Raw genomic sequence first — 15,040 nt, forward strand, 5'->3', positions numbered from 1 at the left:
CGATTCGAACGTTTTAAAAGCTTTATAGAAGGGAAGTTCAAGCTTTAGCCAAAGTCTAACAAACGTCACACATGGCCACCTGGAAATGCGGTCTGATTTGTCACAGCTACTGCTAGTGTTTGACATTTTCTGAGATTTTTTACTTTTTGCCGTTTCCTACTGCTGTAAAAGCTTTTTGTTGCCTTGGGGAAGCAGTAGCAAACGAGAAAAAGTAAGTTCAAAAACGCTAAATCAGACTGTTATTGAAAAATTAACAGTTTGACAAAAATCTTCGAAATCCAAATTAACCTATTGTGTCGTCTGGGGGAAACAGTAAAGAAAGCATAAGAATCTAATTTTTAGAAAAATTTATTTAAACGTTCGCCCAAAGTTAGCAAAATCTGGAAATTTTTGCAAAATGTGACAAATCAGGCCGTATCTTTAGGTAGCCATGCGTCACACAACTGAAATAGCAATCCTGCATTTCCAAACGGCTTTATTTTTACTCTCAACATCTTCATTCTGCATGAGACAACACTGAGTTCTTAGAACTGATTTAATCCGCCTCCACAAATTAAACAATTACTTCAGCTTCTTCTTGGGGCGCAAATGGTTCGTGTGGCCGCATTTCTTCTTCCTGCAATTGGTTGCACGGGCGTGAAGTCGGGCGTAACACCTGAAAGTTACAGTAGATAATTGAACGGCAACAGTAGAGGGATACGTGAAAATCTAAAGCAGAGAAACCTATAGAGCAAATCCTCACATCATATTGTTTCTGGTGGAGGTCCATTGTTGATTACATAATTAAGAGACTAAGAGGTGAAATTCTGTAGAGGGATATGCAAACTGAATCAAGGCAATGCTAAGTTTGTTTCTTGTATCCAGAATTACATCTGGTTGAAGATTTAAATTAAGTGGACAGGAAGGCAAGAAAGACAATCTTCGTGTCCACCTTCAGGTATGTCTTTAAGTGTCCTGTCACAAGACACAGCCTCGTGCTCTTGAGCGGTGTCAAACCGGCGCGCCCTTTTGATTGCTGTTACAGGGCTCTCACCACTCGGCTATGCAGCCGGATGCTAATTACAAGATGAGATCAAAAATTATCTAAATATATGACAAATAGACAGATAGCTTTCACCGATGCTATTAAAATACAAAGAGCAATATGCCTGTGGTAGGAACTCACATAAACAAAGTTATGAAAGTAGGTGTAGAAGAATCTAGATTTTTGATTTAAGATCTGCAGATGTTGATTACATTTTGTCACTTTACACATAAGTCACATTTTGCTTAAAGTAGGTAGGCTACTGTCAAACAAAGCAAAACTGGTGTATACAGTTAAAATAAGTCCTCTTCGCATTAATACAGTCGGTCACTCACTTTCGACAAATCATTTTGTCACAATTGTATTTTTGGGCCAAGAGTCTCATGCTGGGTTCAATGACACCACCACGAAGACGAAGCACCAAATGCAAGGTCGATTCTAAAATATAATGAAATTGAAAGTTAATAACTTATCTTTTGCATGACTGTTGAAGAATATATTCAAATCTCAAGTGCAAAACTTTTACCCGTTTACAAAAAAGTCCCATCACTAAGTATTACTGCAGAAACATTAGACAAAATAACATTCTTTAAAAATCTTAAAATAATCCATCTTAACATTCCTTAACTTCTTTAGAACATGTCTTGTCATTTACTCTTCCAGAAATAAACACCATTGCACTTCCAAGAAATATAAATCTTAAACACAGAGAAAATTAAACACTTTATTTTTTGCAAATGTAAAGTCCAATGAATTTTCAGACAAATTTTTGTAGAGAAACTTGTAAAATACAGAATACAGATCGAGAAGTGATAACATGTACGTTTCCATAAGTTAAGGAGCTGAAACAGCATACAAGGTGATATGATATATAGTTGCAATACAAAGTTTGAGAAAACACAGAATTATTTGTCATCAGTCCTCAAAGTTTCTAAGACGATACAGTACCTTTAATAGTAAAAAAATAGGTGGTTCCATACCTTTCTGTATGTTGTAGTCACTCAAAGTCCTTCCATCTTCCAATTGCTTACCAGCAAAAATCAAACGTTGTTGATCGGGAGGAATACCTATTAAAGTTTAATGATTTACACTTAGAGATTAATGTGCGTAACTTTTTCTAGTTTGAATTTAAAGCAAACTGTTCAAAAAGCTTCTTTCAAAATATATCTATTGTGTATACCTTCTTTGTCTTGAATTTTTTGCTTGACATTGTCAATGCTGTCGGAGGCCTCAACCTCGAGAGTAATGGTCTTCCCAGTAAGGGTTTTCACAAAAATCTGCATCCTTATCTGCAAAGGTGAAACAAAAGACAGGTAAATTTTACATAATGCCTGTAGTTGCATGCACAAACAATTTCAAAGCTACTTTGCAAAAGTACCGTATGAGTACATGCAATTTTGTGTTCACATGCACTTAATGCAAATTTCCAGCATTTGTTTTCTTGTCGTGTACACAGAGTTAGAGAGCTTAACACCTACAACTTACTAAAAAAATTTTTCAACTGTTTGACAAAATTTTGTCATTTGGTATACCGTAATACAAATTTTTAGCTAAAAACAGCCACATAAATTATCTCTTCACCATTGGATTTCATAACTAATTAATTTGGCTGTACAATTTAGGAGACTCCAACGTGATTTTCAACTTTTTTGTACTTGTTGAAAAAATATTTCTAAACACAAGAAAAAAAACTTTTTAGTATAAGATCTTGGCTAGTTTTGCGGTTGCTGTGAAGTGCAAACTACTACTATAGTTTGCAATCAGGCTAATCTTACAAAATGATTGAATCTTGAACCAGCTACGCAAATATTTATACTGTCTCACAGAGATGACAAGAGTGTATCATATAAACCTCTCAGAACATCTAGTGATCTTCAACAAAACAGTTGACAATTTAGTCTAGAAATTTATTTGTTGTCGGTTCAAAATTTTGCAATGAAACATTTGAGGATATATGATTACTTGTGGCTAAATTACCCGAGCAAACAGTTTAATTAAATTGTTTGCATGTCAGCCCCGACAGCTCAATTGGTTAGCGCGTCACTTCTGGAACAAAGAAGCTTTAAGATCAAGCCGCGCTGGTTCGACTCTCGGGGTGTGCGCTTGAGCAACGCATTTTAAGGACTGCTCTCCATTTAGCAGCATCTAATGGATGGAATCATTTTCTAGTAACAACACTTCAAAAATCGGAAACTTCACTCTGTCAACCAATCAATGTTTTATTTGTCAGTAACAGGAACATAGGTACATGTTTGAAATATGTAATATACACAGTACAAAAGTTACACAGGTTCCCATACTAACAGGGAGACAATGAGACGACAATACGGTCTACTAGTCAATTGCCACCCTACGGAAATGATGATTTTGCCATATAAAATAAGCTTACAAGAGAAAAAATAAAATAATTGAAACGTTCCCGCGCTTCTACAACAGCATACGCACAAAAAAAACATATTGATAACGTAGGCCTAAACACAAAATTCCATGAAGCAAGCAGAGAATAATCAAGTTTCCAAAGAAACTGACAAGTTGGTTTCCATAACATATCACTTACGACGCACTGTAGCTTTGTAAAATTAAGGTTTTGATCTCTTTTTTGAAACAATGAAATAATAAGTTTTTTAGCCTACTTGGAACCTCTGACCAGAACATGGGTCCCAATACCTGCATGGACTTTTTGCCAAATTCTGTGTTTGATCTATTTATAAAATAGTTGTTGCTTGTTTGATATCTTGTGTTATGCTGATGAATAGATGAAGCATTTGTAAATAAATCACAATACGTAGACGGATACTCATTCATATGAAGTTTGTACATATGTTTTTGGCAGTGGCTATTTGACCGGCTCCGGTCTTTGAATCTGAAACACTATTTGACCGGTCATGACGTCACTACATAAGCACTTTTTTCTTTCAAAGCAAAAGACGATAAGCGCGTTAAGTTTTAAATTCAACACGTTTTCTTCAACTGAGTCCGTGGCGCATACGTAACGTCTCGGGCTGCCACTCTAGAGGGAATGAGTTCGATACTATCTAGAAGCGTTCTTTGTTTGTTTTTTTTTTAACTACAAAAGGATACAAACTGATATGAATGAATCAACAAGTGAATAAAAAAGTTTCAAAACGAATTAAAAAAGTTTTTTCTAGTCTTTGTTTTTAACAAATTCCTTTCATTTCTTAGCACAAATTCTCTGAAAAAATCACACCTTCTAATACGCTGTAAGGGAACGTTCAAATATTACGTAACGCCTTCGAGGGGGAGGGGGGTTTATGCAAAGCGTTACGTTAGCGTCACATCGGGGGGGAGGGGGTTCAAGCAAAACGTTACGTAACGCTTTCGAGTACGGAATGGTAGTTTTTTGTGCTGAATTCGTAGTGAAAAAGCGTTACATGGGGGAGGGGGGGGGATTGAAAAATGCGTTACGTTGGCGTTACATGGGGGAGGGTCAAAAATTCGGAAAAAAAGCGTTACGTAATATTTGAACGTTCCCTAAGATTACGTTTCGCTGAAGTCCGAAGTTAAAAATTAAATCCAGTCTCATTGTCGCACAACAATCAGTCAAGTTTCAAATCATCATCTCAACCAACCCTTCAAGACAACTTTCCACTTTCACTTTACTACGCTACGCTGAAGAGGTCAGGAGATCGAAACACTGGCCTTTGTCCGTAGTTGCTTTTCATAATGTCTTTTTAGACATTCTTTTTGGGTCAATAATGTATTTTTAGATATTACTTTTAAAGAAATAAAAAGGAGTCAAAAGGCATGTAAATTTCACTCTGTGTGGAGCTACATGTACTTGAGAGGTTAACTGTTATTCTTTTATTCACAAATTAAAAAAACTTAACTTTATTACTCACATTTGGAAAGATTTTAAAAAATGGGCTGTAGGCTACTCAAATTAAAAAGGCAGTGGCTATTTGACCGGCTCCGGTCTTTGAATTTGAAACACTATTTGACCGGTCATGACGTCACTACATAAGCACTTTTTTCTTTTTCTCTTTCAAAGCATGTGAGTGTGGCATGGAGGAACAAACCGTAGACCACACCATCTGTAACTGCGCCATCTACCATGCGCCAAATGGTGTGCGTGGTCTGCGTGAATTGGATGACGAATCAATTCAATGGCTGCTCGACACCTGCCCAAACATCTAGACCGCGTCGCCGCCACTGCCCAAGGATGGTAAAAGGCAGAGCCCCTCGACCCTTGAAGTGGCGAAGAACAAGGTTCAAACGAAGAAGAAGAAAGCAAAAGACGATAAGCGCTTTAAGTTTTAAATTCAACACGTTTTCTTCAACTGAGTCCGTGGCGCATACGTAACGTCTCGGGCTTCCATTCTAGAGGGAATGAGTTCGATACTATCCGGAAGCGTTCCGTTTTTTTTTTTTTTATCTACAAACTGATATGAATCTGAATGAATCAACAAGTGAATAAAAAAGTTTCAAAACGAATTAAAAAAGTTTTTTCTAGTCTTTTTTTAACAAATTCCTTTCATTTCTTAGCACAAATTCTCTGAAAAAATCACGCCTTCTAAATAATAGGCTGTAAGATTACGTTTCGCTGAAGTCCGAAGTTAAAAATTAAATCCAGTCTCATTGTCGCACAACAATCAGTCAAGTTTCAAATCATCATCTCAACCAACCCTTCAAGACAACTTTCCACTTTCACTTTAGTACTTTACTACGCTACGGCTACGCTGAAGAGGTCGGGAGATCGAAACACTGGCCTTTGTCCGTAGTTGCTTTTCATAATGTCTTTTTAGACATTCTTTTTGGGTCAATAATGTCTTTTTAGATATTACTTTTAAAGAAATAAAAAGGAGTCAAAAGGTATGTAAATTTCACTCTGTGTGGAGCTACATGTACTTGAGAGGTTAACTGTTATTCTTTTATTCACAAATTAAAAAAACTTAACTTTATTACTCACATTTGGAAAGATTTAAAAAAATGGGCTGTAGGCTACTCAAATTAAAAATTGACGACAAAAATGCACTTTGGGTCAAAATTTAGTTAAAAAAAAAAAAAAAAAACGCTTCTGGATAGTATCAAACTCATTCCCTCTAAAATCGAAGCCCGAGACGTTACGTATGCGCCACGGACTCAGTTGAAGAAAACGTGTTGAATTTAAAACTTAAGGCGCTTATCGTCTTTTGCTTTGAAAGAGAAAAAGAAAAAAGTGCTTATGTAGTGACGTCATGACCGGTCAAATAGTGTTTCAGATTCAAAGACCGGAGCCGGTCAAATAGCCACTGCCAATTAAAAATTGACGACAAAAATGCACTTTGGGTCAAAATTTAGTTAAAAAAAAAAAAGAGCGCTTCCAGATAGTATCGAACTCATTCCCTCTAGAATAGCAGCCTGAGACGTTACGTATGCGCCACGGACTCGGTTGAAGAGATCGTTTTGAATTTAAAACTTAAGGCGCTTATCGTCCTTTGCTTTGAAAGAGAAAAAAGTGCTTATGTAGTGACGTCATGACCGGTCAAATAGTGTTTCAGATTCAAAGACCGGAGCCGGTTAAATAGCCACTGCCTATGTTTTTTTATTTCAATGTTATGTATGTCTTTTAGTTTTTCAATCTCAGTGACTGGGCCTGCGTCAGTGATTCAAAGCCTCTAAAAATATGCGAAACTGCCAGGATTAAGCTCTACAAGAAGCTTTCCCAGTCCAAGAATTAAGATTCAATCAATCAGATGGTTGAGGCACTTGTCTAAATGCACAAACTTTTAAGGTACAGGGCCATAGGTCCTAGTCTAAGCATTTTTTTTTTCTTTTGTATTGGCATAATACAAAATGCACCAACATGCGTGGCAATATGCTATGACATTTTCAATAAACTACGCTTGCTTACAGCAAGACCACAAATACAAATAAGAAAGAAAAATCTCACTAACCGATTTTCGCCAAACCGAGAAATGAAAGAAGTGTGGATGAACATAAATTTGCCAACATTATATAGTCATACAGAGTCATGTAAAATTTATTTCTTTTTGTTAAAGGATTTATATTTCTTTGATTAAAAACAGTTACTCTGTTTAATTTTGTTGTTTGTTTACTCAAAACGATAATGGCACTTTCTATAACTAATCTGGTATCTACAAATAAGCAAAACAATAAAGCTGAGAAGTGCTCGAGACTGAAGAGTCGTTTTGTACTCAAAGTAAAAAGGAGCTTGCACAGTGGCGCCTGCATCACACTTTAGGCTATGTTTTCCTTTTTTTGTGTACGCTTTGTTTTACATCCGAACAAAAATAAATAACTAAATGCCTAAAAAACGTTGAACAGTTAAAAGCAACAAGCGAGATAAGTAAAGTTTCGTTCAGTTTACTTTTGTTTCTGAACATCAAGTACAAATGTAGGGTAAACCCTACACAAACACCAATGTCCATACAAAGACTACTCGCTATAGTCACTACCAAAATCACATAGGTATACAATTTAGGTAGAGAGGTTACTTTTTGAAACCATAAACAGACATAACTGAGCAACACCACAGCATTTAACATAATAAAAATAGCCAATGTTTTCGGATACCGTATGCATAGCCCTTATCAAGCTTGTAAAAAAAAATATGGTAAAAATTATAGTCTATAATTTGAGCATTTTAGAAGCTGTTTAACTTGCTCACACACGGGATGATAACTGAAATATTACGCAGCACAATAGTATTTCTAATATTCTACAATATATCTTTTAAATTAAAGGCTTTATAAGGGCTATATGCATAGCCGAAAACATTCGCTATTTTTTGTGTTTATAATGAAAAATGTTGTGTTGTGTTGCTCAGTTACGTTGGTTAATAAAATTACAAATAAGGTACTTTTGGAAATCCCTGGCTTCTATCTAGAAAAAGTCTCCAAAGTAAATTTAAAATTAAAATACAAAAAATAATAAAATTGTGATAATGGTTCGTTCTGCAGCAATGCACAATATTGCGATCGAATGTTTTGCTTGCATGATATAGACAAGACGTATTTTATGAGCCCAATCTTAATTTTGTGAAAGAATGAATTTTCTCAACAAAAAAAAATGTAAAATTTACAGATAGATGCAGAGATTTTTCATGGGGAAGGTTGAAAAAAACTCATGAATCCATTCTAATCGTAGCCTAACCAGCATTTACTTCAAGGCTGAAATCAAACTGGGCTTATGACAGATCACTAAACGTCGACTTGTCATTGTGCTAATGATTAGAGCTACAAGATGGTCGAGAAAGCTTGACGAACATTTAGAATTACGTTTTTTGCGTTAAAATTTTTTTGGTTAATGCCAGCATAGTTAATAAGTATATTTATTAACTATGATGCCAGTGTGCAATGTAAATCATGAATGCAGTCCAGTGTTGATTCAGAACTTGGCCAATGTTTCCTGTGAAGCACGAAAACGTTTATCATTTAAGTTATGTTAAGATTGCACTTTGTAGAAAAAAGGAATTTAAAATACTCTTTGCAGTGCTTTGCTTTTACTTTGGGACAGAAAAAAGTGGGTTAAAGCATAGTTAATAAATATATTAAGTATATTTGTTAACTATGGTTAAAGATGATAAAAATCTTTACAAACCCTGTGATGAATTATTATTTATTTATCAGACAAAATAAAACTTTGAAATAGATGGTGTCTTGTTTGAAACATCTCTAAGTGAAAGTAGTCAGTCTATCTTAAAATAAACATTTTTTACGCAATCTCACGCATTTTTGTCTTCACGCTTTATAGCCTACCTTGTAAGTTAGACTGTAGCCTACGATTCTCATGCATTGACATTTTAATTTCTTTTCAGCGCATAGCGAAACCAAGTGGCTGAGATCTCGAAATTAAAGAAGATAAAACTATTTTCTGTCAAAATGAAACACAACATTGTTTTGAAAACGTTTCAACGTAACATTGAAGTTGCTCATGCTAGGATCCAGGAGATGCTCAATCAAACGGTGAAAAACAGAACGGTTATTCAAGCTGGTGATGAGCCTGGGTCCACAATAGCTTACAGATTAGCTTCAAGCAGCCGTAAAAAACTTACAAACAACAAAAGAAAACAAAAATTGCGATGCCAGCTACTCATTTTTTACTTTTTAGTTTCGTCGCAGACAGTTTCTTTGCTATATTTGCTGTATCATAACACAATTACATGTTTACAAAACTTGATTTACATGAAAACTAAGGAGAATTAAGGAAAGCTAATTTAAAGAAAGTCATGATAAGCCATAAAACAATACAAACTTAATAGGAGGGTTAAACCACAAATCTCCCCTCCTTGCGTACGCCACTGTCTTTGGGGGTATGTGTGTCGGAAGGGTGGGTGAAAATACAACTCCGCACTACATATCCTTCTCCTGAAAAAACAATCTTTAACCTTAATTTGAAAAACTTAGCTGTTTTTTAGTAGCATTCCCTGTGCATTATTATTAAGTTGGGCGACACACTATTGCTGACAAGCCTGCTTTATGTAATTCATTATGTCAGGATACCATAATGGAGCAGAAGTAAGACGTAAGCAAGCCCGATTTTTCGCTGAATCATAATATTTACTTTCCATTTCCCACAGCCATAATCTACATCACTATAGTGTAGTTTACTAGTTAGCACTGTCTTACAGCTGTTTTAAGACCTTGTGTTGAATAGCTTCAGTAGTTCATAGGTGAGGTGCTGAAATTGAAAACAATGCAGGATTAGCCTACATCATCTGATGTTATTACAATGGAGTGGAAGGCATAAATGTGGAAGTTGGTTCCCCTTACCCTACCTTATTATGTGTTACCTACTGTCGCCTGCGGACTTACAGATCGGTGATAAGCTTACAAGTAGACAGTGGCGTAACCAGATCCATTTTACAGAGGGGTAAAGAAAGGGCAAGGCCTTTTCCAGGGGGACAACAGCTACAGTGACATCATAAACGAAGGCACTAACAGTATCGACTATCAACCTTAAACAATCATTCATGATAAGGCTTTTGACTGGTCATACGCATGGGCGTGGGCAGTAAAATAATTCATGAAAGACAAATGAGTAGCCTATTGTAGCAGATTCGTGGGGCCTGAAGGGTCTCTCCCAGAAATTTTTGAAAAAAATACTCTTAAATTGTGCATTCTGAGAGGACTGTCAGCCCAAATCAATAATAAAACTTTGTCAAATAATTCTGTAACAACAGAGAGGGAAAAGCTTATTTTTCTACAGCTTTTCAATAGCTTATACCATAAGTCTTTTAGCCGGTTGCATAGACAAAAATATTTCGAGGGAGGGGGCAATTGCTTTGCTGACTGCGCCCCTGGTCATACAGATTGCACTAGCCAATTCTGTGCAATGGATAGTTTCTAATGAACAAACATGCTGAATCAAGATAACACATCCTCACTTGTGATCAGCTGTGCCATATTATTTTCAGCTAGATCTAGAAAAAAGGATTTAATTATCCGAATCTGGTTAAAGTCTAGGTGAACTACTATAGACCACTGCACTATGAGATAGAGAATTCTAATTGAAAACAGTTCTTCCTGACTTTTTGTATCTGTTGGTTCTGTGAGAGTTTTTGTATCTGTTGGTAGCGGTATATTGGAGTTTTAAGAAATAACAGATGGGTTGAAAGTTGCCTGTTTGGAGAAAATAGTATAAAGCTGCTATTTATATAAATCCTTTTATTTGAATTTTTTATTGTATTTACAAGAAATATCTTGTAGTATCTGCTTTAAAATTTGTTGGTGTACTGAATTTTCTTTTAACATGGATCCTGAAGAAGATGTTTTAAGAGCTGATCCAAATGAAGCAACTAACAACAGACCACTTGTCAATGAAAATCCATACTTCTTTGGTACAGCGCTTTCATCATGTAAGTATGCTGCCTGTTTAACAATGAAGGCTATGTATTTTGCAACTTTGTTTGGACCTACCTACCGTATGCTATGCATGGTTCTTATCATATTTTTAATATTACTGGTAAACGCTGTGAGTATATAACTAAAAATAAGTAGGTTGAAAAAGTTTCCATGTGAGATAAGTTTATTTTATTTGCAGCAGGCATCGTATCACAGTTGTTGCAGTTTATAATAACAGTATTTGATGTAAAGTTGATACTAAAACCCTCTATTAAGTACAACTACCATTATCATATTTTCTTTGGTTTCAGTGGTGTCGTTTCTTGAAGTATATGGCTGGTTTCTTTTACTCGGTTCAATATTTGCAATGGTGCTTTGGACAAATGTGAGAGGCCACATCATGAAGTTTTTTAATCACCGCAAGCGAGCTTACGACGTCACTGACTCTTTGAGTAAGCAATTTTCTTGGACCTGTTGGTTGTGTCAGCATCTAAATTGTAAGGTCGTTACAATTTTGTAATATTTTTAGATTAAAGATTTTGATGGTGAAATATGTTTCCATTCAGCAACTTTTACTTGCAGGTGGTAATTGAAGCTATCACAATGTGGTAGTTCATGCAAAAAACTATGCAAACTTAACAATAACCTATCAAAAAATTATTTTTTGCAATCAGTCTTTGAATTAACTTCATCACCAGAACTTCCCCTTGCTGATGATATGAAATTACATTATTTTGTTGTGTTTGTAGATCCTGACCAAATCGAAGCAAGAATGATAGCCATGGATAAGGCAAGACAACGCATGCAGGAAAGATATGACGCACAAGTTAGAGTGAAAGCTGAAAAACTTCAAGAGGTAACTATTATTCACAAAACTGGAGAAATGTACTTTCTAGTAACCTTTTTAAATATGGTAAATTTTCTCCAGTTTTGTATGATTAATAAATCAAACAGTTTTATATATCATCATGTGGGTGTTTCTACATAGCGCTGCGTCCACCGGTTTCTGTTTATTTAGAGAATTTGTAGGGATCATTTGGGTACATGGTTTTTGTGTTTCCTTCCCATACCTATGCAAACGAGACAGTTATTGTTTCAGTGAGATCGAGTGAGAAAGATGTAAATTAGCTGATATCTCAGGTGCATGCTATATATCGATTTATCTAGCAACTTTAGTTGAGAGTTCATTTGATTAACCAGTCCACTACTGTTAATCATGGAACACCGTTTGACAACTGTTTTGTTTTTTTCGTTGAGACTTTATTTGATTAACCTCTGTTATATGATAATTTCTTTGAATAAACAGAGGCCACTGTGAGATTTTAAGTATCTCTGAATTGGCATTTCTCCGAATAGTAGCAAACAGGATATCCGTTGCTCTCAGTGCCCTAGAAACCAGTCAACGCAGCCGTATACAGGTGTAGCCTAGTACATCATTACCCTGAATTTACTCCTTTGCTGAGTGCCAAACAGGGGTAAGATTTAGAACCACTTTTAAAAGGTCTTTGGTATGACCCGACAGAGTATTGAACTCAAGTCAACCGATGTAGAGGTGAACGCACTAACCACCAGGCCGATGCAACATATATTTAAACAAGCGCACTTTCGTGCGTTGTGCTGTAAAACACACACTGGTATACCTGATATGGAGAATGCCTGATATTTTTATTGGTGTCAAATTTATTTTTGCCAAATTTCTTACGCGCGTTTGCTTGTCGATCACAGCTGGAAGAACAAAAGCGATCTCAGAAGATAAACGACCACGATGCGATGAAGCACGGAAAGTCACAATCCAACACATTGCACAAGATAGAATTGGTCAGTGGAGTGATGTATTTAACTTCATACGTGTTCGGTTCCACACCTCAGCTTGCAAAACGTGCTTTTTTACATTGATTCAACATTGTGTATCCGAGTGGTGAGAACGTCTGCGCGACGTTCGAAAGGATCTGACTCCGCCTCAGAGCACGCAGCTGTGTCTCGGCAAAGACACTTAATGGCAAGCCAAACTAAGGGGAGCAGCTGACTCGAAGACTATATGTCACTTCGCTGCTTGCTGTTGTATTGCATCTGTGACCGCAGTCTACTGTATGTTATGGCAATGGACACAAATAAAAGCATGATTGTTATTACTTTACTCTTATTCAATATCGGCGAACGTTCAAAGTGAAAAGGACTGCTTTTTTTCGCATAAAAGAACGAGGAAGTTTCTCTTTTGTAGTACGCAATGAGCTTTTGTTGTTTTGTGAGGCAACTGCACATTTCATTTGCTACCCAGTACAAGATATTTCTTTTTTATGTGACTTTTCAGTTGATACGTTAGCTATAGTGGCAGTTTCTTTGTTTAAATTTGCTTATGTAGTATGAAATAGGACTATCTCATTGCTAGCAACTGTTTGTGGGAAGATATGGTGACTTGTATAGAATTACCTCCTTGTTCATTGTTTTCTATTACTTTGGCAGAAAACTGATTCTAATCCTACGCCAAACGTTATCAGACGAAATAAAGATGCAAAGCCTATGCGAAGTTACGGTACGTAAGTGTAGTTTTTTGGTAAAAAAAATATTTAAAAATGAGGGAGAAGCCAAGCTAGGGTTATTTCGTCTACAGCCGTGGCATGTACTTTATTTGGTGCTTTGTAGATGGGGCTCTCAAAAGTGCATGGGCATCAATTTGTTTCTCTGCTGGAGAAGCCAAACCCCAGCCTACTAGTGCTTGCTAGAAAAGAAACGGCCAGCCTTTTGTACATCCGTGAGCACGTGAACTACAAAGGCTGCTCCGGGTGGCAACTTTCTAAAAGGTACCATTAAAAAATCCCCTTTGAGCAACAAAGGAAAAAGGCAATAGCTAAATTAACTCATCGGTTTGCTACTGGCTGAATTGGCACGGAGGGTTAGGGCGGTGGTAGTCATTTCATTGACGTGGGTTTGATTCCCACCACTGCTATGCTCCTTTTTCTTCCGTAATTACCAACAAAGTTCGAAGGGGATTTTTTAATGGTACCTTTTCAAAACTTGCCTTCGGGTGACGCTAGAACGAAGTGACTTTCTGAACGTCTTTATTCACAACTTGAGCCTTAAAAAAAGTTTCTTTGTTTCAGACTCTAATCCACTGGGTGGCAGCGGAGGGTCTTCAAGATGGCGACCGTCACAAAATCGTCCCTCGGCTGGCGGATGAGGTTAATTTCCCATGTGCATTCAACCATGCAAGTGGTTGTGTGAACGGGAAGAGGACAGAAGCCAAGCATACATTAGTTCGTTGTACATTTTTTCATTCACTGTCCTCTTCGCTGTTCACAAATGCACATGATTACCCTTTTGAACTAACTTCATTACCTCAACATTGATTCGATGTTGTGGTATTGAAGTCCGTTCATTTTAGATCCAAGTTGACATTATTTGCGGGAGAAAAAGGCTTATTGTAGGGCACAGCTCACTTTACCTACTGCAGTTTTTTTGGATATTCGTTTTATAATAATATGTAGCAGATAGTACGTAACTACGTATGTATTGGCCACTTTTTGTGAATAGGTGCAATTAAGTTCTTCTGACCTACGTCGAGAAGTGTAACGCCGTGTTTTGCCAATAAGCTTTCTCCTGCAAGTACTTTTGACGCAAGTTCCTTAAAAGCTAACATTGCTCGGAAATATGCTGAGTTTTTGTCGACGACGATCGTTGTTTTTGCCCTTATGGTGCACTTATGAAAATATACAAAATATGCGAAATATGTAACGCCTCCTTTCTCTCACCTACATTGTCGTACCGTTGAACTTCGAGAACCCTGTTAGCAGGGATGGAGGAACCATTTTAAAAGTAGGTGGGCCCAGAGGCGCAGCAGTCACAGTTAATCCAACTATGTGGCCACTGGCCAGGCTAGTGGTTTATTACAGGTACTAATCAAATGGAAGAACAAGTACTTTTCATTAATCATTTTAGTAGGCCCACGTCTTTGATTTGCAGCGTTTCTGTTTGTATAAACAAAGAACTCAACATAAAGCGCCATTATGATACAAAACATATTATTTCTTCCAAGTTAATGGGTCAAGCAAGGAACGGCAACTTAATCTACTCAAAAATAGCTTTAAAACAGCAAATTTCTCTGTTACAAAGGAAAGGAAAAACCAATGAATCAGAAATTCTTTTGCTAGCTACAAGGTAGCACAATTAATAGCAAAAGACAAGAAATCGTATAGTGATGGAGAATTTGGGAACA

At 36.6% G+C, this 15,040-nt stretch overlaps 2 protein-coding genes across 2 annotated transcripts; one reads left to right on the forward strand and one right to left on the reverse strand.

The window, feature by feature from the left end:
• Nucleotides 1-517: 517 nt before the first annotated feature.
• On the reverse strand, nt 518-6,943 carry LOC145780791 (ubiquitin-ribosomal protein eL40 fusion protein). Its single transcript, XM_082592431.1, has 5 exons — nt 6,919-6,943; nt 2,205-2,313; nt 2,005-2,091; nt 1,360-1,462; nt 518-655 (listed from the first exon to the last, which is right to left on the reverse strand). Exons 2-5 carry the CDS (start codon nt 2,305-2,307, stop codon nt 562-564), a joined length of 387 nt encoding a protein of 128 aa, XP_082448557.1. The 5' UTR covers nt 2,308-2,313; nt 6,919-6,943; the 3' UTR covers nt 518-561.
• Nucleotides 6,944-10,682: 3,739 nt separating this feature from the next.
• On the forward strand, nt 10,683-14,554 carry LOC145781388 (selenoprotein S-like). Its single transcript, XM_082593180.1, has 6 exons — nt 10,683-10,841; nt 11,139-11,279; nt 11,577-11,683; nt 12,553-12,645; nt 13,291-13,360; nt 13,929-14,554. The coding sequence occupies exons 1-6, from the start codon at nt 10,736-10,738 to the stop codon at nt 14,003-14,005; spliced, it is 594 nt and encodes a 197-aa protein (XP_082449306.1). The 5' UTR covers nt 10,683-10,735; the 3' UTR covers nt 14,006-14,554.
• Nucleotides 14,555-15,040: the final 486 nt, after the last annotated feature.

This window comes from Aplidium turbinatum, chromosome 12 (assembly GCF_918807975.1).
Source record: "Aplidium turbinatum chromosome 12, kaAplTurb1.1, whole genome shotgun sequence".
Classification (NCBI taxonomy): domain Eukaryota; kingdom Metazoa; phylum Chordata; class Ascidiacea; order Aplousobranchia; family Polyclinidae; genus Aplidium; species Aplidium turbinatum.